Below are 24,225 nucleotides of genomic sequence, written 5' to 3' on the forward strand. Positions count from 1 at the left end.
TAATTAACCACTTTTACTCTGTTTTATTTTTTGGTGGGTTTTAATCAGTATACAAGAATGTAAAGTCAACCAGACATCTGTATTAGGGAAATAAATATCATCTACACTGTAAAAAAAAAAGGAATAACTGGACTGACATAACATGCCTCAGGCTTAAAATATTCAGTCTATCTCACTTCTTCTGAACCCTCAAGTGCAGGCCATCCAAACACAAATACTGGAGATGTTGTGTAAAAGGGGACCTGAGCAATTCCCACTTTTCAGTCAATCTCCTCACTTTCTTTCTCTCAGAGTCACTTGCTTTTCTCTTTCATCCTTTTAGTTTTCCACAACACTGAGCGTGGCGCTGCTCTTGGCCTTGCCCATGGTAAATTTCACCACCCCGCTCATGTCCACACTGGTGTTTTTCAGGGTGAGTTTGTAGACCGTCCCGTGGTTTTCCATGCGGACAGAGGGGCTCGGCTGAAGGGTTTCTCCATTCAAAGTCCAAACTGGAGGTTTGTTTATGGCAACAGACATCTCACACTGGAAAGACGCCGGTTCAGTCTCCATCACCTCCACGTCCTCCAGCTCACTGACCATCGTGAGGGACTGGGCTGCAGCAGCACAGAGGAAAAGAAGTGTTATACAGTAAGACAATAAGTATTTTGACTTGGGGGAGCAAGTTTTAGAAAACCAGGAAACACCAACTCTTTTTTTACCCATCAGTATTGATAATAAAAACAATCACACCCAACCATAGATGGTAATTCTGTAAACTTGAGGAGTAAAGATGACGAGTGCCTCCTTCAATGACATTTGACAAATTCCTTAAAATTGCTCTCCACTCAACTTACCTTCCACCATGAGTTTGGCCTTGCATGTGTGCTCCCCAACCTCAATGCTGTAGGTGCCCTCATCCTCCACAGCCACCTGCTGTATCACCAGTTTATGGCAGCAACCGTCGACCAGGATCTCCACTCGATCGGAGGGAACCAGCTCCTCCCTGCCCTTGTACCAAGTGGCGTCGGAGCGGGCCGAGGAGACAGTGCATTCAAGGATCACCCGGTGTTTCTCCAGGGCAGTTCGGTCTCGCAGGGGTTTAACAATGGAAACTGGGAGTTCTGAAAAGTTTTGAGATTTTGTACAGAACATTTTTAAGCTGTAAACATGCGCAAAGAAAAGCAGCAAGTTGGATATTATAGGGGTAAATACAGACTTACCCTCTACCTCGAGGTAAGCTGTAGATTCAACATCTCTGGCTACAAAGCGTATTTCTCCAGCATCTTCAGCTTTGACGCTACACATCAACAGGAAGTGTTTGGTCCCTGAAAGAGATTCATGATTTTGATTCTTACAGAAGAAAAAATAAATACCCACATAAAAAATGCAGATGCTGCCCAGCAGTGTACAAGAGGACACTTAATGGCTTAATGAACCAAATGAGGCAATATTTTTTGGAAGAATGGTTTTTATCCATCCAATGGAGTTTCAGAGACTTGGAGAATCTATCAAAAGTGGCTTGTTATTGGTCCCTAACACCTCACTTAGACACTTCCTTTAATTTGTTACCCATGTCTATATTATCTTTCTCTTTATTCAGTCTCTGTCTTGGCTCTCTCCTCCTCCCCAGGCCTTACATTGCCCTATCTGCCCATCAAAGGTCCTCCTACAGGCTAGTGTCACTAGTTTAGCATCTGTGTGAACTGATTTATATTTGAATTCATATTTTCATGTTTATCAACTGTTACTGTTACCAACTTGATATTTATTATCATCATTATTTCTCTGTTGATAGGTGATTCAGATCTTATTGGTTTATTGCCACACCTTTTTCTTTGAAATCACCCTCATTTAGTTTTAATTGTTTGCACCTGATTCCACCTGCTGTTTTAAAAGGAGGTTGGACTGTGACAGTCGCTGAGTTTACACACTGACAGAAGGCATTTGCTGAAATGTTTGTGTGTTGTTCTTCTGATTGTAAATTCATAAATATACAAATTAGAAAAGTTGAGATTAATCAACCAGAATCCACACTTTTATATGGAAATTTGTAGTCTCACTGGTGGTTATACTATTGTCCCTACCAGCTCTAGATATTCAACATCACAGATGTGCTTTATGTTTTCACACCTTTGGTACATTTGTTACTCAGCCTAATGATGTGTAAGTGATAAAATTAATTTGGGGAATTAATTTCTCAATCATATCAAAATCATTCAGTCCCATCAAGTTTCAACCCCCTCCTTCTCTGACCTTCAGTGCGGGTCTTGATGGTGCTGGTGGGCCGGATCCTGTGGCCGTCCTTGTACCATTCCCCAGCCACGTCCTCTAGAGAAACCTCACACATGAAGACAGCATTCTGGTCCTCCTGGATATAAAGGTCTTCCAGATCCTGCACAATTGTCAACTCATGCTCTGTGAGATCAGTAAATAAATTTAGATCAGGGATATCGGAGGCTAGAAATATAAACATCATCACTGTCATTCAAGATTTGTTGACATATTTTTTTTTAATACACCACCTCCTTTTCACCTCTAGGTGGAGACATTGTATAAGCTACTTCAATGGCTGCACACAATTTAATGTGCAACTTAAATGAGCCCTGAAATTATTAATATAGGCAGAAATTTCAATTTTCATGTTAAGTTGTTTTTTAAGTTTTCATTGGATATGTGTTATGGCAGCTTGTGTTCAGACACTTACCATAAACCTCCAGTGAACAGGAAGTGTTGATTTCCCCTGTGTCACATGTGTAGGTGCCAGAGTCAGCCCTTGAGCACTGTAGGATCTGACAGAACCGCTTCCGGCCCATGGAGTAGATCCGACAGTTCTTCCCCGGCTTCAGCTCTGTCCCGCTCTGATTCACAGAAGGAAATGGACAGAGGTATTCCTCATGCTTTACCAGTTTAAAACTATCCAATCTGTTGCATTTTTCTACTGTCAGCAAACATACAGTCAAGAGGAAAACTATTTATAGGTGTGTTTTACCTTGAACCATCTCACTTCAACGTTTTGTCTGGAGAATTCACACTCCAGAGTGGCGGGAAATTCTTCCTCTACACGGACATCAGCCAGTGCTCTCAGGATAGTAACTGGTGTCTCTGTCAATTTATTCAATCCAATCAGTCAGTGACCCATCAAAGCAAAAACGTAATTAATCAATTATATGGTTAATTTTCTCTGTCTGTCCACACAATGTTCCTAAATAAGGAAATGGCTCCCATAGGCTGATAGTTACCTTTGACTGTGAGCCTGGCAGTCGTTCGCACCCCTTCAGCTGAGAAGACAATGGTCCCCGTGTCCTCCAAGGTGAGGTTGGACAGGGTTAGGCCATGGACTAGCCCATTGGTGCTCACCCGCCACTGGTTGTTTGGTTTCACCCTGATGCCGTCCTTCTGCCAAATGCCCTCCACGTCGGTGTGGGATAGCTGCACCTCAAAGGATGCAGTTTCTCGTTCAAAGGTTTCTTGGTCAGTTAGGCCTTTACGAATGGAGATTTTACGGGCTAGATTGGATGAGATGAGGGAGAGTAGTGTGGTGAGAGTTGTGTTTTGTAAAAACATAAGATAATGTACTTTTTAGAAATGTATTGGGATGAAATAACAACAGAAAAGATACCTGATAGGAATTATTTCAAATATCACACAGCTATAAGGCCTAGCTAACACATTCACTGTACATTGCAAAAAGACTGTGTTTCAAGGGCAACAAAAGGTGGTTCAAATATAGTCCCAGCTAAGTTTAACACACGACAAAAATGACACCAAGGTCTATTATCATAGCGTCACTCAGTACACTATTGTATAACAGCATGGCTGTGTTTCAAAAACCTTTTCTCACTTACCGAACAGATCTAGCCTGCTATTCTTAGCATCTTTTTTAACTGTGACTTACTGTGAAAAGCACTTACAATATGTACTGTGTTTTAGCAGGTTAGAAGAGTGGATTGAGTCGATTCAAGATTGTGAACCAGCCACCCATTTAGTACAAACAGCATCAAAATGCATTGTTAGGAGTAGACAGTTAGATGAGATTTCAGTTACAAAGTGGTGCACTACATTGGCTGAATGCTTTCTACTTATTATACTCTACTTCTCCTGTTTGGAGAGAAATCTCCCTTCTGGTATATAGTGCAATATACCTTAATATTAGTAGTATTAGTATTCCAACAGTATTTGGCAGAAAAGGGTGAGTCATTTTTGTCAACTTTGTTGACCACAGAAAAATTATTTAAGAAATTTCTGATTTTCTCTTTTTATATGATTTTTTATCATAAGATCTTTGGGTTTCAAACTGTTGGTCAGACAAAATGAGTAAAGTGAAGGTATCCTTTTGGGCTCTTGGAACCTGTGATGGGCATTTTTTGACTTAACATAACTTCTCATGAAGTGAACAATTTCAGTCTGACTTGAAGTGTTTGGTTAAGGTCTGAGAACAGCTACACATTCTTTTTTCTTTCCTGAAAATGTGTCTTTATATAATATTACAGAGGGATGTAATGTACAGTAGAAGGAGATAATGGGATGTCTTTGGCGGTAAATGTGCAACGATATGAGTTAGAAAAAGTAGGGGAGGCTTCAACCTGTTCATTTCTAGAAATCTCTGGCAATATAATCATCTATGCCCCAGTTTGGACCACTTACGTTCTACATTGAGCTTGACCTGTGTCCTGTCATGCAGAGTCTCACAGCGGTAGGTTCCCCGATCCGACAGAGTCAGATTGTTGATGGTCAGACTGCGTTTACACCCGTTCTGAGCCAGCGTGTGTCGGGGACCAGCTTGGATGACGATCCCTTGCCTTATCCATTGGACCTCGCCTGTCTCAAGACTGATCTCAGTCTCCAAGGTGGCATCGCCAAACTCTTCTGCCATGACAGCCTCCGTTTTCTTTGTAAACAAGACCTGAGCCTCTGATCATAAAGGGGAGAGACAGAAATAAAGTTCACAATGCACTGCTGGTTTTACTTAAACAAAAAATGAAATATGTTTTAGACAGTAAATGGTAATGCACAGAAGTTTTTGACACTATATCCTTACTTTTGTCCTTAAAAAATGGTCTTACCCTGAACTTTGAGACTGGCCTTGCTCATTTTTCCTTCAACCTCAGCTGTGATTTTGGAGCAGTCCAACATCTGGCACTTCTTGATCACCAGGGTGTGGCACAGGCCATTCTGGGTCGCCTGGAAACGGTCGCCGAGGGTGATGACCTCATTGTCCATGAGCCAGACTAACTGGACATCCTCGGGAGAAACCACACACTTGAAGGTGGCATCTTCTCCTTCAAGCACAGTGGTGTTGTAGAGCTCAGTGAGGAACTCCACCACCCGAGGCACTGAGGAAACAGAAGGAAGTTTATGAACCTCCTACCTCATGTGAGAAATGACAAGAAAACAGAGTCCAAGTATACTTACTCTCCACCCTAAGTGTTGCCACGGTCCTGTCATCTTTGGACTCGCAGGCATACTCCCCAGCATCCTCTCTTGTTAAACGGTGAATGGTCAAGCTTCGCTCTACTCCATCCGCCCGAATGGAGAACCTCCTGCTTGGAACCACCTCAATGCCATTCCTGAGCCACTGGACGTCTGCTTTTGGCTTGCACACCTCACAGCGAATGGTCACCATACCATCAGCATGGGCCACAGTGTCTTGCAGCGGTCTTGTAAACTTGATTCTCATTTCTGTGATACAGAAGTTCAAAGTTAATATGACTTTTTAAACCAAACTGAGATTTTCTACAATGTTGTCGGATGACAAGATGAAACAAAAATTTTAACCTTTCACCAGCAGGCTGAAGTGAATCTGGTCCGTGTTGACATCACAGGTGTACTCGCCAGCATCAGAGCGCCTCAGAGGTTCAATGGTGAGGGTACGCTGATGACCTTCCATGAGCTGTAGGTAGCGCTCTCCTTCAACAGGCGTCCAATCTTTGAGCCAGCGTACCAGAGCATTTTCCTTGGACACAAAGCTTGTCAAGGTCACGCTCTCTGCTTCATAACCAGTTACAACAATGTCATCCTCCTTGTTTATAAATGTAACTGGAGTCTCTTTCATGAAAATGGACAAAGAGGCAAATATTAGGTCAGGTTCATAATCAAATTTGCAATGTGCAAAGACTTAACCTCCACCCGAGGTTCGTACCTTGAATCCTGACAACGCTAATCATCTTGTCATCCACAGCATCACAAATGTACTTCCCGGAATCTGAAGGCTGGACATTTGAGATGATAATTTTCCTCAGAGTGCCATAGCACTCAATGTCGGTACGGGAGTCATTGGTGAGCAGCCTGTCATTGCAGTACCACTGGACAGGGGCACTGGCACGGGACACCTCACAGGCCAGGATCAGGTCATCTCCTGCCATCATCTCCTGATAGTCTGCGTCGTTTGAGTTGCCCACAATGGTCACTGGAGGCTCTAAGGCCAAAAGAGGGAATTTTATTTAAGACACATTTTTTTTAACCAGTTCACTAAATTAATACAAAAGTTTAAATTAAATTTACCCTCTACGGTAACCTGGAAGGTGATATTGTCATCTTCAACATCCAGGAAGTACTCTCCAGAGTCTCCAAATTCAGCATTGAGAATGACGAGTGAGCGATAAGTGCCCTCCTCTTCCTCGCAGTACCTTTCGTCATCCTCAATAAGACAGCCATCCTTATACCATTTGCTGATTGCATTTGCTCTGGAGAGCTCACACTCCAGCACAATGTCATCAGAAATCAGAGACTTAAGATTTGTTTTCATCTCTGACTTTCTTAAGATCTTCACTGGAGGCTCTAAGGATGCAGAATTACATATTGACAATTAATATGATATGGTGGTTTTTAAAATAGTGTCAACATGTGATTGTTGGTGACTGACATGTATGTTGATAACTGTAATCATACAATAACATTGATTGATTGCCTTTTGGGCCACAAATCATCTTCACATTGACCACTGACAATTGCCTCTTACCTGAAACTTTGACCTGGAAATCAATTTTGTCATCAACAGCATCACAGGTATATTTCCCAGAATCCGCTGGAGAAGGCGAGTGGATGGTCAGACGCCGGATTAACCCATCCTCTGTGAAGATCACATTACTACTCTCCTCTATTTCTTCGCCATTTAGCCACCAACTCACTTCTGCATTGGGCCGAGACACCTCGATCTCCAGCACAATTGGCTTTCCAGCAAAACTCTCCAGTTTATCAATCATGTTTTGGGGGCGAGTAAGTGCCACTGGTGGCTCTGAATGAAAAGGAAGAATAAAGTCATTAAAAAGAAAAGAGGAAAGATTCACAAATGATAGAAGTCATATCAAAATTCTATACATTTATTGAGTATTTGTTTATCACTATGCTAAATGGTTACCCTCATATAATACATTCTTACCAGTAATAGTCACCAAGAAGGCAACTGAGTCATCTTCAGTATCACATACATACTCCCCTGTGTCATCCACAGTGGTCATGGGTATAACCAGCCGGCGTTGGGCCTCATCCACCTCCAGGATTAGGTTAGGGCCCTCCTCCACCTCCAGGCCGTCTCTAAACCACTTGACTTGGGCATCCAACTGGGAGATCTCACAGCTGAGCTCCAGCCTCGTAGAGGCCAAATGCGTCAGCTCAATCTCTGATTCACTGGGGTGAATTATTCGTACCAGTGGCTCTGGTGCAGAAAGTGGATATTTAAATGTAACCTTCCACACATTTGTATTAGACATATCAATATAATCAGATGTGCATGCAAAAGGAAATTTCAGCCTTACCTGTGACAATAAGCTGGAAGAAGACAGAGTCTCCGTCTGTTTCGCAGACATACTCTCCACTATCTTCCACCGTGCCACAGAGGATGGTCAGCCTCCTGTAAGGACCCTCAGATATCAGCTGGACATTGTTGCTCTCCTCCACCTCTTGGCCATCTTTGGACCACCGCACCTTACCGCTGGAGCGCGATAACTCACACTGTAGGTGGATCTCCTCTGAGACGTAGCTCTCCATCGCAATATCGTCCTTAGGGTCTACGATCATCACTGGGGGCTCTGTGTTTGTAGTTGTAGGAAGTACAGTGAGGTCAATTCATACTTCTATTATAAACAAGAAAGTTATGACATTTTAGGATTAATAATTAATTCCTGCATGTCTTTTTGTAATTCTTCTACAAGAAAGGTGTGTTTTCTCCACTATTAAACTATTAGGGCCAGGTCTTTGTAATGTACCTCTGACATTGACGTTGAACTCCATGCTGTTGTTTCCTGCTTGGCAGGTATAGCTGCCAGCATCTGAGGTTTCTGCAGAACGGATGATCAGCCTCCTCATGGTTCCCTCTGCCTGCAGAGTGATGTTGTCACTGGGCTGGATCTCACAGCCGTCCTTATACCTGGGACACACCAAATCAGACACAGACAACTGTAAAAAGACAGGGTATTGAATAACACTTAATACAATAACTATTTTAAGATTTTATGAGTTTCTTACCAAAACACAAAGTTTAATTCAGTAGCTAATAACTCAAATGAATATATATATATATTGATTTCTTTAGTAATTTACCATTTTCAAGGCTGTGAATGCAAAGATCAGTGATACTATATGTGGAAAAACAACACTTCACAGAACACTTAATACATAATAATTAAAAAATAGAGTTTGAAAACAGAGCACATATAAAAGCAGAAGATAATTTTTTTATTCATTTCTTGAACAGGACTTTACTCCTTACCACACAACTTCAGCATCCTCTCTGGAGACGTGGCAGACCAGCACAACAGGGTCGAACTCCATGCTGCTCTTATGGAGCTCTTCCTCAGGTGCTGGAGTGAAATCCACAGGAGGACCTGGAAAAACAGAGGAAAGAGGACGAATGTCAGCAGCTGGAAAACCAGGTACTGCAGGATGAACTTAGCTAGAAATACTCTCAGTACAATTTGGTTAAACCATAAAAACCAAACTTGAAGAACCTTGAAACTAAGAAGGTTTTGTTTTACTGTGTTGGTAGGTCAAGTACATATCAATTAGGGCTACAACTGGTGGTTATTTTCATGTTGATTAATGTATTTTTTTAATTAATATATTTATTGTTTAGTCTAGACATTTTTTTGAAAAGATTAATATGGCTTATTAAATTTCTAATATGTAAAAATGAGAAGAGGACATTTCAGAAGTTGGAAATAGCAAAAGTGTAGCATTTTAATGGATGAAGAATTAAATAATAATTTTTAAAAAGTCGATATATTTCTTTGAATCAACAAAAATAATGAATTAATTTGTCTAAATTGAATTATGTATTTTATATAGTTACATATATTTTATATAGTTACATATATGAATGAACAACTGGGTTCTTAAATACATGCAAAGACCAGAAATTCATCAGCTTTTCAAAAACCTTTTACCTGCAACGTCCACGTTGAATTTGATGACGTCCCCTGAAGTTTCACATGTATAAACTCCAGAGTGAGACTGCTCAGCTGAGTGGATCACAATCCTCCTCATGTTCCCATCTGACTGGATGTTGAGGCCATCGGTCACCTGGAGTTCCTCACCATCTTTAAACCAGGATACTTGAGCAAAAGGATGGGAGACTTCACAGTAGAGCACAATGGCGTCACCAGTCTCCACCCTCTTCCTGGTGTCTAACTCTGGCAAAGGGCTGAACTTCACCACAGCAGCTGTAAAGACATGAGCACGTAAATCAAACAAACTCAACATTAATACTTTATAACATACTAAATTTTGCAGAATTTACATATTTTTACCAGATATTTACACTTACGTTTAACATTGAGAACTGCTGAATCCCGGACTCCATTGGCTATGAATGTGACCTCTGCTGTGTCCTCTATAGCACGAGTTTCATGGATAACCAATGAGTGCTTTGTTTGGGACTGTTGTATCGAGTATCGTCCACCATGTTGCAGTTGAGCGCTATTCAGAAACCAGGTTCCAACCATTGAGGCAGACAGTTCAATGGAAAAGCGAGCATCCTCTCCCTCCATGACCTCACAGCCTTGGAGGCGATTGCGAATTTTTGGCCCAGGAACTAAAAATAGAAAAAGACAGAACTAGAAGTTATCAAAAAATAGCATAGTCCATTTTCTGAAGTATGTCATACATTTGTAGGTTGCCATTGAATTGGATTTGTTACTGTACTCTGAAAAAACCTAAAGCCACTTGAGATACAAATCTCAAGTAGTTTGAGATACTGTATCTATCAAGAAAGAGTTTTCAGTTTACCTACCCAGATGGACAACTTTTGGAAACTCCACATGGCCGCTTCGCCCATATTTGTTGATGCAACAGACACGGAAGCGGTAGTCACCCTCACACAGCACGCTGTCACCAGTGACCTCAGCTGAGGTGGAGGTCTCCGTTGTGAAACACTTCTGCCACTCCTGCGAGCCCACTTCCTGTCTCTCCACCACAAAGATGGAGCGGGTGGTGGTCTGGCTGTTCGGGGCAGGAACCCAGTTGAGGAGAACACTGTTAGGGCGATCTACATCCATTTTGACTCCAACAGGACAGATAGGAGGGCAATGTCTTGTGGCTAAATGGGGAGAAAGATGGAGGATGTTGAATTAGTAAAGAAAAGGTTTGATTTAAAAAGATATACATTAGACCCTGAATTTTAAGGTTATTTTACAAACTTTTAACTTAATTAAAAATGAAGCCAGCTATCAGAACCAAACCCTACCATACAGTCCCCAATTTAAATCTCCAAAACAACCATTGTTTTTGTCTATTGCACTGGCTGGACCAATGGATTTAGAAGTAGAGCGTAAGATCAGCATGCCTTCAGCTTAAGAGGGTAATTATCATTGTCATAGCTATTTCCTTGTGTTATATATTTAAATATATAACAACATTTGCAAGTCAAAATGTCAGAGAGGCAATGCAAAACAACAATTGATTGTTCTGAAGGTCTAGAATATGAAATGCTATATGGTTAAAAATTATTATGAATGAAAAGAATTCAGTGGATGTTATTGTACTTAAACTGTCTGCATTTGAACATTTCCAACTCATTTTATCTCAGAGAGAACAACAACCTCATAATCCTTTGCAAAACAATCCTGAAAACTGTGAAACAAACATACACAAGACATCAACCCAACCTAAACGTACCTTTGACCTTGAGACGTGATGAGGTCTTGGATCTCCCTGTGACAAAGGTCACTACCCCCGAGTCTTGGTAGGCCACATTGACAAAGACCAGAATATGAGTTTTGCCAAAAGACTTAAGGATCGTCTGATGAGTCTCATGCAACTTCAAACCATCTTTGAACCAGTGGACCTCCATTTCGTCATCCTCCACCTCCACACAGAACGCAGCATTCTCACCCTCTAGGACCTCCAGCTTCCGGGGAAGTTTACGAACAATAGTACCTGTGAGTACAAAAAATTACTTTTTTAGAATTTGTATTGTACAGCAGGTTTTTTTTCTAAACTTGCTGTTCCTCTTTTACTCTCTATTCAGTTCCTCTACATCGTAGATTTACACTTTTACATCAAGCGGATACATTTCTCTGTTGAAGAGTCAGTTTCTCTTTTTGCTGGTCCCCAAGTAACAAGCATTTTCAATTTGAAATTTTAAAGGATTTAGTTACCCAGAGGTTCTTTAACATAGCACCATTTAAGTGGTAGAAGTTTAGATGATGCAGGTTTAACCTTTGTTGATGAGTCCAGTTTTCTTTGCTTCTTTTTTAGAAGAAATTTTAGTATTTAGATGCAAAAATGTGATTATGGCATCTTTAGTTAGAGTGTGTTTTAGTGATGGTCTTTATCCCTGTTACACATGCAAAAATTTGAGTAATTTTAGTGAAGCAACTACACATTGCATATTGTAAATGACTGCATACCTTTAACTGATATCTCTGCAATGCTCTTTGCTCCATCTGGCATCTCACAGAGATACACTCCATCGTCATCTGTCCCAACATCATGGATGGTGAGTCTTCGCCTTGTGCCCTTCTGCTCCATCCCATATTTACTGCTGGGCATCAGCCTCTGGTCCTCCAGGTACCAGGCAGTCGGGACCGACTCATCAGGAACCTCACACTCCAGCACAGCAACGTCCCTCTCCCTCACTTCCACGTCTTTTAATGGACGCCTGAACCGCACAGATAGGCCTGAAGAACAATGGAAATTTATATTAAAGTCTGCATGTTTTCACTCAACAAAAAGTATGGGAGAGTTGTAAATTTGGGTTGGTTTATTCTTATTTTACTATGCAATTGATTGATTGATTGAATGAGTGCAAAAATGTATAGAATTATGAAAACACAAAGAAGCTATTTTGCAGTGGTAATAGTAAATTTAATTAACTTAGTGAGTGATTTTTCTTGACTTAAGCTTTTACTACAATATTTTTGATGAAGACTACGTTACTATGGCAATTTGACTTAAGTTCATTGCCCAGGCAATAGTCCCTCCGCAAAAAGGAAAAGACTGGAAAGTGTTAAAAAAGTTTTGAAAATAATGAGTCACCTTTAAAAAAAAAATGAAATTTGTGAATAATGAAATAATCACTAACTAATCTCCAAAACACTTAAAGTTTAGTTTCAGGTTACACATTTATTTTCTATCAAAAGCTTTGTATTTACATGAATCTTTCATCCCAAAAGAGCCATTTTAAGCAAAGCTATGTTGCTGTTATGCCACTGATTATCATCTGTATATTAAGGACTGGCGTGTTGACCCGCGACTGCACTGACATGTCTGATAGAAGCAGCTGACACACTGCAGGACTATGCATATGAAAAGTTATGTGACCCAGAGAATTATCTGCCCATTATGAAGGGATTAGGACAAAATAATTAACCACTTTAAAAAGTGATGCCATGCATTTTAACAAAATGCAATTAGCCTTGACATGTGCAGCTTATGACCTAATGTTTTCTCTGTGTGGAGATATGCATCAGAGACGCAATGACTCATTCATTTTGGATCGTCTGCAGCTGTTTCTTTAAAAATTCACTTAGAATGAGTGAAGAGTGAAACTAGCACAGAATCTCTTTAAAGTCACTGTTATTGTCACATCATGAAAAAGCTTTCCAAAGCACATTTTCATATTGTGTTATTAGTTATTTGCTTCATTCACTCTTGTTTGGCATGATTAAGAATATGGCTTTCTCTCAGTATCTTTCTTCTGTAAATGTGAGGTTTTGAGATGTTTAAAGACACTTTCAGTAGTTTTAACCATAGTTTAATAGTAATTTTGCGTTGTTAATTACATTGGTATTGGTTTTCTATCCATCCAGCAATCTATTTCTGTATCAGTTTATGCTGTTCAAAGTAGCAGGAGGCTGAGGAGGCCAGATGTGGGTTACACCCTGAATGGGTCGCCTGTATAGTCTAGAAAGAGTCCCATTTCAAAACAAGATAATTAGCATTTGGAGAAAATGGAAAACCATCACAAAATAATTGCTAGTTTTAAAATCAAGCCACCATACGTATTTATTCTTGAATGGCATAATCTATTTTCTCAGTATTGCTGATTTAAGTGACATTATGTAGAAATGAGTAGAAATCTCTGTTTTGTTCAGTTAGGATTGCAGGAAAAGCAGATTTAGTACAAACATGGAAGTATCTCTTACTTTTGACGGTCAGATGAACAGCACTGAGGGTGTTTCCAAGAGCATTTGATGCAGCACACACATACAGCCCTGTATCTTGCACCTTACAGTACAGAACCTTCAGCGTGTAGTAACCCTCTCTGTCCTCAAATATCAAATGACGCCTCCCGGGATCTAGGGGCACCCCATCTTTCTTCCAGATGATCTCTGGTTTTGGCTTCCCCGTCACCAAGCAGCGAAACTTGGCGTGTTTCCCCTCTGCCACTGCAAACTTCTTGACTTTAGATGCACTGACATGTGGCTCCTCTGTGACCCTTGACAAGAACCTCCCACTTCTGGTCCTTGGTGAACTCTGGCTGTTAGTGCGACTATTTGAGGACATTTTATTCTCTGCTCGCTCAGGTACCGGCTCGACAAGAAGGACAGCGCCAGCCAAGGCCTCACCATTGCAGTTGACGGCCTTGCAGGTATAAACACCTTTGTCTGGCATACGCGTCCTGTAGATCTTGAGCTGGAACCAGCCACCGTCTTGATTGTTCACACTAAAGTGGGAGCTCTCAAAGATGTCGTTCAGCTTCTTGCCGTCTTTTTCCCATACCACCTCAGGCAGAGGCGTGCCCCAGATTTTGCAGGAGAAGGCGGCGTCTTCGCCTCTGTCCACACGCAGTGAGAGGGGCTTGATGAGGAATCTTGGTCTATCATCAGACGTGAAATCAACCTCTTCGTGTTTTTCACTAAACTTACTGTTCCACTTGTGCTCTCCATTCAGAACTTCTCCATTCTCTTTGCTGTGTTCACCATTTTGCATTGTACAGTAGCCATTCAGGTGTTCCTCTAATTCTCCATTTTCTTTCACTGGTTGCTTCACACCATTGACCCCTAATTGCTTTTGCTCTCCTTCCTGTTGTGGGGCCTCCCCCTCCACTTTAAGGGAGGCTGCTGCATAGGTTTCACCTATGCTATTTCTAGCTTTGCAGATGTATTGGCCAGCATCCTGCTCGGTTACTCCAGTAATCGTCAGCAGGTATGCTTTTCCATCCTCAGAGAGCTTGTAACGTCCCTCAGTCAAAATCTGGACATTTTTACGTTCCCAGATCACATCAGGACGAGGGTCCCCACCAATCTGGCACCTTAATGTGGCATCTGTGCCACACTGTGCCACTACAGGCCGTGGATAGCCCAAAACACGAGGAGCACCTCCAAAAATATCCATGATGATTTCACTCTGTCTCCGTTTTGAATGAAAAAATTTCTTTTGATGTGAGATCTTCTCGAAATAATCCTCTTGTCTTTGGTGAAGTATCTTTGAAAAAGAGAAAAATTATATTTCAGTAGGCAATTGACTTCAATGGAAAAATAGATTCAAACAAAAACTTACATTTGCAGAACTTTCCCAAACCACAAGTCTTGACCGGACTTAAGCCTAAAATCACAATCTAAACACTAAACTCCTATTATTCAATCAGTTGTATTGACTGAAGTGTAGTTTTCTTCTTTTGACTCTGTGACACATTGTCCTCTGTATATTTTAACTGAGCTAGATCAGTTTTTCTCAAAATCTTTCAGTTTTTCACGTCAAGGACCCCTGAACTGACACAAATTGGACCTAGGGCTAGATTTTTGCTTTTAGATGTTTTATTACAGAAAGTGTATGAAACCCATGACCTAAAAAGTCAGACATTCTGTCATCATGTTACTTATGCTGGGAACCCCCTGGAGCCCCTTCAAGGACCTCTGGGGATCCCCAGACCCCACTTTGAGAACCACTAAGCTTCATGATTGCATGTCAAATATTAGATACAGTATGTTCAAAGATAATCTAGAATGTGCTTTAAAATGGACACTTTTATGATCAGGAATCTTACTTTGTGATTTGTAGAGAGGAGTGTATTGAAATGTTTTAATATTCCAAATACTCAATGCAGTTACCGAAGCAGAACTAATGTAAACATGTTTAGAAACATGTTTATCACATTTAGTAGTTTAGTTCAGTGGGTTTTGAGCAAACGTAAACCACTCTCGGTTGTCTCACAGCTGGTGCTGTAACTCATTGAAGAGTGTATTTATAAAGTAGTCTGTCCAAAAAAAGATACCAGAGACCATGTGTCACATAGCACACAAACCTGCAGTCACAAATTAAGACAAAACTGACCCATAAATGTATGCATTTGCAGTGCATTTATCCTGCAGTTGTATCCTGGATTTTTATTGTTTCTGAACTGTTGCCTTGTTGTCTGCACCTTTGACGTTCAGCAACTACCTAAGTCATTTAGTATCTGAGGCTAAGTTCATCTTTCTTGATACAGATATTTGAACTTGTAGAGATATTGAATCAATCTTGCAGGAGCCAGTGAAAATTGTTTGTCTCTCACATGTTGCTAATTTGTTTCTTCTCCTGGTGTTGTGACTACCTAGAATTATAACCGTCCCTGCTATATGACGCACCAAGCTCTCACATTTGATGCACATCCTATAAACAGGACAGATCATATCTCATGTCTTGGCTGGGAAATAGAAATTAAGGTACCACCTCAGATATGTCTGATAAAGTCTCATGATCAATAAAGACATGAAACAGATTTAGCTACTGATTGATCATTTGTTGGCACATGGATAGAAATTATTCTACTTGAGTAGGTCTGAATATCAAATATTAGTGCCAATAGAGACACATAAAGTCAGAAAGGAAATTGACATTTCAAAACCTTTTCAAATTTTATCCAGACCCTTCAGAAGTGTTTTTTAACCCTGGAAAGGCTAAACTTACCAATCTTGTGAGTCCCCCTCTTTAAAGCACTCTAACGCTGTTGTGCTGTTTACTTAAAAAATATGTCCTCATAACGCTCAAGCCTTCCTCAGTCTAATTCAGATGACTGCGGCCCTTCTTTAAGTTATTATTTGACCTGTAGATGGCAGACGTCCGCTCTGTTGCTCTGGACAACAATCAAACTCTGTAAGATGCCTCAGCTCTTGTTTCTTTCCCCAGTCTTTGGTTGCTGTTTGTTGTTGATTCTTGGTCACAGCTGACTTTTCCCCTGGTTATCGAAAGTCAAAGCCAATAAGAAAAATCAAATCTTCCATTCACACTCAGTGGCCCCTAGTCACAGGTATCATGTCTTGATTGTTCCCCTTGGTTTGGTGTGAAGTTGCCGGTGGCAGAGAGGAAAATGACCACAGTCTTTCAGCTGAGTGCTTGGGTTATTCGTCAGCCCTGATACTGTCATTGTCCAACAGCTTAAGAGTGAGAGAGAGAGAGTTGGAAGGGGGGGTGGGGGGCATTAAATGCGTTTGCAGCTGCTGCCACTGCAAGCCACCCCCTAAAAATACCACCAGCTTCGATGACAGTGGGCCAAGATAAAGTTAGGCTCTCCATTCACAGACCTTGGCCAACTAAAGATAGAGAGGAGGCCGAGCTCTGCGATGGATCACTCAGCTCAACAGATATCCACAGATAAACCTCAGAAGAGAAAGGACACCCCACCTGCTGGAGCTCCTCGAATCATGACTCATGTTTACCCAGAAATAGGGTCAAATTAGAGTCACAACAGTACTAGAAAATGGAGCAATGATCTAGACAAAAACATTTTGAAGATTCAATCACTCTTTTTGTAGACCTCACACACAAGGCCATAGCCAGGATTTTAGATTAGATCATTTTAAAAACTCAGAACATTTTTCATACAGTACCTTAGGTTTGTTCAACTACTGAAGTGGATGTGGTCAAAAATATGTTCATGTTGTTATCCTTGAGTTATCATAGTAGTATTCCTAGTGCAGGCTGTTTTTTTTCTGGTTTGCTTAGAAAAGTGTCCATCTTAAAAACCAACAGCTAAGAATGTTTCAAAAACCAATATACTGGATTACAAGGTTGAGATTTTTGAAAGTAGTAAATGGGAAACTGGGCCTTAGGTTGCTACTACTGCCCAAATAACTAACTCAGTGTAGCTACAGCCCTGCCCTCAAATGCACTACTTAGAGGATGCAGATCTCATGACTTCATGACTAGCAACGCAATGACCAGCAATTCAGGAAAGGTACAGTTTACAGTGGACAATAGCAGACAGACAAGTAATGACTTATTGAGTACTTGAACTTGAGTCAGGACTTTGTTGCACAACCGGAGACTTATTTGTTACTTGCTAAACAATGGCTTTGTCCCACCTCTGGCACTTACCCTCAATGTTAATGTGTTTTCCGACAACTACTATGCAGCCCTGCATTGTGTCTATTGCAGTCTAAGAGGAAACTCTCTCCTCAGAATATAAAGCCAAAAGAACAAAAAGCTGGTATCACTTCCTTTAAATCAACTGCTTTGGTAGCGCAGGTTTGAACAGCTGTAAAATCCAATGGTTACAAATGGATAGAAAAATGTATTCAAGTGAAAAATGTATTACTCTATGCTTGATGCAGGACTGGATGGATCATGAATCCAAGATTCATCAAAACTGGGCTGTGGCAATTATTGATAGTCTTATTTGACCAGTTTGTGCATTTGTTTAGTGCAGTAATACAGTAACACAGTAATTAAAATTGGTTGTGTTGTATCTGAAATTTAAACTCTGAAAGGTTGAACTTTACTTACACTTCCTCAAAATTGTCCAATCATTGTGTAACATAACCATAACTGGATGTATAGTGCATTTCATGTTAATTGGACTGGTGTAGAAGTTGCATGCCAGACCACATGACTACAATCACTAAATATGAGGGTTGAAGGACAGACAGACACTAAGCCTATACCTCTAAAAAATTTGTATTTTTTTGTATTTTTGCTTCTCCCAACAAGTACCTGTACTTATGTGGTTAAAAATGGCCTCTCACCATTACAGATTTGAATCCGGCGTTGACACTCGTTTCCTGAATTCTTAGACAATGGCTCTCTAAGCTATCTCTTCAAGTGGAGTGGTTCGGACAGCCAAAGCCGCTGACACACACTGCAAACTGTCGTCATAGATATTTGACCTTCAGTGTAGGTTGCATAGTTTCGATCCCTTTGTGACGGACTGCACTTGACATACCTTCTCTAACACGGATGTGCTCTAAAACTCCCATTAAAAAGAAATATATTCAAAAGATATGGACAGATATTGAGTCGGTTTCTTTTAGGTGTTAAAAGGAAACATTTGACCTTGTCTAAAAAGCATGTCGGTAAACAATTTGCTGGAAGATAGCAGAGTCATTTGGAGGACTCACACCACAGTAATGGCTCCATTTAAGGGTGCTGGTACCTCTGACATTCTCATCCATGCAGTCATCCCAGCAGCTGTTAGGTGTGATGACCACACCAAGAATCAAAAGCACAGTGTTGCTCTTTATCCTGAGATTGGGTTTCAATATCAAAAGCTGAAGAGGATTGACAGAGACCTTAGGCATCTTAAGAGGATGTCAGTCAAGCCAGTTTTGAAAACAAGTAAACCTTTTTTCTATTCAATCTTTTTCATCCCTCCTTCCACAAATGTCCAAATCAGTGAGATTAATAACTAAATATACAGAATTAGAAGTATAAATCCAGCTTTACACTAATTCCACTGAGACTCTTGTAAAGCTAATGCAGATGATACCTTATGTGGCTTTAAACGTATCCATATTGGTGAGTGTTGCAGTCATTTACAGGTTAAAACAACGACGGATGCTTAGAGCAGAGACGTTGACGCTGACAATGACAGACAATGCTATAAAAAGTGGGCTTATCTTAACTTGTACACTGACATGAGAAGCCGGTGATTCTGACAGCATTCCCAGATTTCTCTCAGCATCAACTGGGTTGTTTTCATCTGTCAGCCCATGTCTTTGAGCTAGATGTCAGTATGTAGTGATAGTGGGTTGTTGTAATTCTAAGCTCGTCTCCAGATGATGAACAGCTTATGTCAACTTAATGGGATTCAGACCTGGAAATGAGAGAAATTTCCATTTATTTTTTGTGCCACATGCCCAGGTACATCTTTCATCACATTCCTAATGGAACTGTAGTGATCAAAGATGCTGTGTGGCCTATTTTTTACTGTGGAGAAAAAAATAGGACATAACAACTAAGAAATCACTGCACATGCTAGGAATATCCTTAGTGAAGTAGATGAGGGAAAATCATTTTTTGCTAATATAGTTAATATACTTAAAATTGAAAAAGTGTGGTGCTTAGCGAGATGTACATGTGTACACTCTTACAATATTGTCCACTAGATGGAGCTAAAGATTTATTTTCAGAGGAAGAATCATTGGACCTGATACTCAATGAATTGAAAGGTCAACGCAAACAGAATAAAAAGGAAATATAGAAAGCAAGTTTAGTCTTTAAGCCTCTGTTTACCACACAAATTTGCATCCGTGATCAGTTAAGAATCACATTATGTCTCATGTGTTGTTCATTAGTTCATTAGTGCTCATATTTAAAACAAGCGACATCCACATTTAAGTTATTATAAACTCTTTAGAGTGCTGTGGGACCATTTCATGAAAAATAATTATATGAATTTAAGTCTAAATTATCTAGAATATAGACAATCATATCAGAAAAGTATAATTTGGCCATGAAGGGACTTGACTGACCCTTTGTCCCTGAGGAAGAATTGAATTTCCTTATTGTTTAGTAAAAAAATATATAACATCTCATTGTAGAAGTAAAGTCTTAAGTTGTATTTGTCATCATGATCTTATGTGGGAAAGTTTCACTCCTTATAGGAAATCTGTGAAAGCATTTTGGTCCCAGGATGTAAAGGTTTATGACCCCAGAGTCTTGAAGGAGTGTGTTGAGATGCACGTACACATTTCAGTGCAGAACTCTATCCCTCCATCTTCAACTCGATCGCTGCTCTAAAAGAGAAAAGTTCATGTATACTGAGAATCAAAGGGGGAGGTAGAGAGGCGGTAGATGATAGAGAGACATGCAGAGAGGAGAAAAGAAAGATCAAACATTTTTGTCAGGTGACCTCTGACATTTTAGCTCCTCCTTCTTCTCCCTGAAACCTGCAAGCATGCTGGGAGAAACAACAAGGGATTCTGGGAAAGACAGGAGGAGGGCTTTTTTTTTTTTTAATATAAACAACATCTGTGTGTATGTGTGTGAGGCAGATAGAGACATGCATGTATTCAAGCCCCAGTTGTTTTTCAAAAAAAATTATTATTAGATTTTTTTTCTCCACCAGGAATAATTTTAGATGTGATTTCTGTGCAGACTGTGCAGATGTGTGTGCAGACTGTGGCACTGAAATCATTTCTATTGTGATAGGAGCAATATTTATAAAATAGCTGACTGGAAATTTAGTTCCTTTGTTCAGTCTTCCTAAAATTTTCTAGCTGTGGAGATACAGGATATAGCAGTTGCACTAACAGACAGCTAAAAAAAAAATGAAACAATCAATAAAATCAAAGCTAAATGTAATAAAATTGTACTCCTGCTGCACACACTAGAACACCAAATGTGTATTAATCCACAACTGGAAATAGTCAACAACTAATGCACTATACACCTGTTTGAATAACATTTGCTAAAAGCTAGTACCCAGCTTTAGGAAATGATTTCATAGTAGACAGTACAATCTCACCTAAAGGTCCATTTAGCAGCTCTACAGGACTATTTGGTCATATTGCATGATATTCATCAACAGATGGAGTTTGACAGTCTACATGTTTTCTGTCTACATGATGTTTTATTGTTTTATGACTTGTTGAAATGAAGGGGAGGACTTTGTAATCGACCTCTGGGCTTCCTTCCTCTCCTATACAGTTAATATACCTTTTTTACTATGTAATATTTTATAGTAACCTCTGTGCAAATAAATTAAATAAAATACAAAAAAACTGTATATATGTGATGTTCAAATTGCCATTTTTTTCTGAACACTTCTCAGCTGAAACATAGATGTTCAGAGTTCATTCTTGACCTTGGAAACAGCAGCTGACAAACTAATCTCACTTCAAGGTCAAGAATGAACTCTGAACCTCAAAATGACTTCTGAAAAAATAAACTACATGTGTGAGCTGTTTTTAAAGATTCACATTTTCAGTAGGAATGAATGGACTTTGGTCTGAGAGCTGCAGACAGGTTAGGAAAATCCAGAAGTATTGAGAGATGGCCTAACTTTTCTATCTTTTCAGGGGATTTGTTGACAGTAAGAAAAATATTGAATAAAACTAGACTTATTCTTTAATCTAACAGAGCAGGCACGATTTTCTGACCATCGACACATATTGTACTCCTGAAGATCAAACATGTGACCTTCAGGTTACAGGATGGTCGACCTCCAGTCAGCACTTCTCATATTAATGTCTGAGACTGCCAACCATCAGAAGTGTTTCCACTCCCAGGGACTGCACTGGTTTGGCAGGGTAACAGTTTAGTTTTAAAAATGGATAAATCTTCTAGTCTTTTCAATCGTGTTTGCATGAGTTTTTATGCTTGTTAAGGACTTGTGATTCAAATGCAGATTTATTCTCCCGTTTGCGTTTAATAAAAAAGTCGCTCCGAGCTCGCAGCAGGAGAGTTAGCTACACCAGCGTTTATCCTGAAGCTCTGAGCGGTTCATGTTTGTATTGTGTGTAAACTCAGACCTGTATTATGTGTTCTGTTGCGTATAGCTGATACACTCCGATCCTGGATTTGGCCCTAAGTCAGCTCAATATTGTATTTGTTTTAATAATGAGGGTCAGATGTTGTATTGGATAAATATTGCATTACTTTTCATGATCAGAAGCAGATGTGGAGCAACGAGGATAAAGGCCTCCTGATGAGAAAAACAGACACACAGTCACAGCTGATAGAGGGCAGAGGAGTGCTGCATCTTCTCTGCTGCACTTTGAAGAACCGTGTGGATCAATCTGGATTCAAGCTTGTAGATGAGCTGTCATTGTTGATAGAACAAAACGTAAAATGCAGTTTATTGATTTAATCAGATTACACAAATCTGTGAGTCACAGTTAGGAAAATGAAAGATAAGTATGACATTTTATTGTAGAAATTGAATTAGGGCTGCAGCTTTCATTATCAATTAGTCAATTATTTTTATTAAACCATCAATTGTTTTGTTAATAAGGTATCAGCAAATAGTGACGAAGGCCAATAACAAGTTCCCAGAACTCAAGGTCTATAGACGTCACCTTAGACATACAAAACAATTTGTATACAAATCCAACCAACAGTTCAAAACCCAAATATAATCAGTTCCTGTTCTTAGATAAACATAGCAGTTCAAAAAAATTAAAGTCTTCCATCACAAGTAAAAGTCCTGCGCTAAAAATGTTGCGTAAGTACAGAAATATTGTCAGCAAAATGTACTATATTTGAAATAAAACGACACATTATGCAGGCGAAACAGCTCCTGACAGATATATTATTATATATTAGAATATTGGAGCTAATTTCTACTATTTTAGTTTAATTTTTTTTATGATGTTTTATCACATTTTATGTCCTCATTATAGATTTTAAAAATCTTAATCTGCAACGTGACTATTAACTGTAGTTGTGAGATAAATGTAGTGGAGTAAAAAGTACAATATTTGCTTCTGTAATGTCATGAAGTAGTACTTCAGAATTGTACCAAATACAAATACTTGGGTAAATGTACTTAATTACAACACAATAATCATTTCTTACACTTTAATGTTTAGTTTTTATAGATTTTTTTAGCTTGACAGAGTAGTTTAATTACTACTTTGTGTAAACATTCATACCTTGTACTTTATTTGACCTTATATGTACATTGATTACATCACTAATCTAAATTTAATTAAATCCTGCGTATTTGAAACCAAACTTTTAATCTATATATCCTCATTCAAACACTTAATGAAAATGTAGTTACACAATAAATGGCATTATCTTAATCGTCCCATCTGCATGTTGTACCACATTTCACAAAGCTCCTAATAGGTGCTGCACTCAGATGACAACTCATTGACATTTTATGCCTTTTCATTGAATAATGTAAAGCGTTATCACCGGAAGTCAGCTGACCTGAATGCAGCAGAGATGAGAGCAATTTATAGGACACTGACATTTGCACTCATGCAGTTACATAATGTACAAAGGTCTTTAGCAGCAGATGTGGATGTAAATTACATACGATCACAGACACGCACGCATAGGGCCCTTCTGACAGATGTGGGAAGAAAAGTAGATGCCGTCACATCACTGGGTCGCTGCTGGCAACCATCTGCCGACACACGCTGACCCTTTACTTCAACTGATCAGTCTCAGCTGACTCTTTCACACTCTCACTTCCTCACGTGTTCCATCTTTTCTCACTTTGTCTCCCATTTTCCTTTGGAAGTGGTGCCATCACTAAGTTTTTTTGTACTACTACTAAAAGTAGTAGTAGTAATTATGAAGATAAATAGCCAAAAAAAAAGATAAAAGTATGCAATATGTTTCTAAATCTGGCAGTTTGTGAATATATGTGTGTGTGTGTGTGTGCTCCTGGGCAGCTTGCGTCCAACTATACCTCCAACACTCGTCACAAACACACACTCGCACAGCTGCTCATTGTGAAGACCATACGGTTAGTTGAGACCTTGAGTAACCTATGTCTCTAATTAGTGGCACGTTATCTAACGAGTGTGTGTGTGTGAGTATGGCAGAGGAAAATGTGATGAGTGTGTACGCGTATGTACTAAATCACATGCTCGTTACATACAGAATTACAGAATGCTTGAATGATTTTTAATTTTCCACGTTTGGTGTGTTAAA

General features: G+C 39.8%; 1 protein-coding gene and 1 long non-coding RNA gene across 2 annotated transcripts in view; one reads left to right on the forward strand and one right to left on the reverse strand.

The window, feature by feature from the left end:
- Nucleotides 1-16,791, reverse strand: obsl1a (obscurin like cytoskeletal adaptor 1a). Its single transcript, XM_044344928.1, has 25 exons — nt 16,309-16,791; nt 13,563-14,844; nt 11,826-12,095; nt 11,092-11,352; nt 10,208-10,513; nt 9,743-10,009; nt 9,363-9,638; nt 8,690-8,804; nt 8,187-8,347; nt 7,737-8,009; nt 7,361-7,636; nt 6,941-7,216; nt 6,484-6,759; nt 6,122-6,397; nt 5,758-6,027; nt 5,395-5,661; nt 5,046-5,315; nt 4,627-4,893; nt 3,222-3,488; nt 2,972-3,084; nt 2,687-2,840; nt 2,236-2,397; nt 1,203-1,307; nt 837-1,103; nt 1-596 (listed from the first exon to the last, which is right to left on the reverse strand). The coding sequence occupies exons 2-25, from the start codon at nt 14,752-14,754 to the stop codon at nt 319-321; spliced, it is 6,645 nt and encodes a 2,214-aa protein (XP_044200863.1). The 5' UTR covers nt 14,755-14,844; nt 16,309-16,791; the 3' UTR covers nt 1-318.
- Nucleotides 8,773-24,225, forward strand: part of LOC122976442 — a 20,722-nt gene continuing 5,269 nt past the window's right edge. The window contains exon 1 of the long non-coding RNA XR_006400934.1: nt 8,773-8,852. This is a non-coding gene — a long non-coding RNA (uncharacterized LOC122976442). The remainder of the gene's footprint in view (nt 8,853-24,225) is intronic.

Source organism: Thunnus albacares, chromosome 24 (genome assembly GCF_914725855.1).
Source record: "Thunnus albacares chromosome 24, fThuAlb1.1, whole genome shotgun sequence".
In the NCBI taxonomy this organism is placed as follows: domain Eukaryota; kingdom Metazoa; phylum Chordata; class Actinopteri; order Scombriformes; family Scombridae; genus Thunnus; species Thunnus albacares.

Excerpts from the sequence above, each read along its gene's own strand:
- obsl1a (XM_044344928.1), bottom strand. The coding sequence starts at position 14,754 with ATGGATATTTTTGGAGGTGCTCCTCGTGTTTTGGGCTATCCACGGCCT. Across the intron at positions 7,637-7,736 it reads CTTCCAGCTTATTGTCACAG|AGCCACTGGTACGAATAATT; the intron begins GTAAGGCTGAAA and ends TTTCTGCACCAG. Across the intron at positions 2,841-2,971 it reads TTGAAGTGAGATGGTTCAAG|AGCGGGACAGAGCTGAAGCC; the intron begins GTAAAACACACC and ends TCTGTGAATCAG.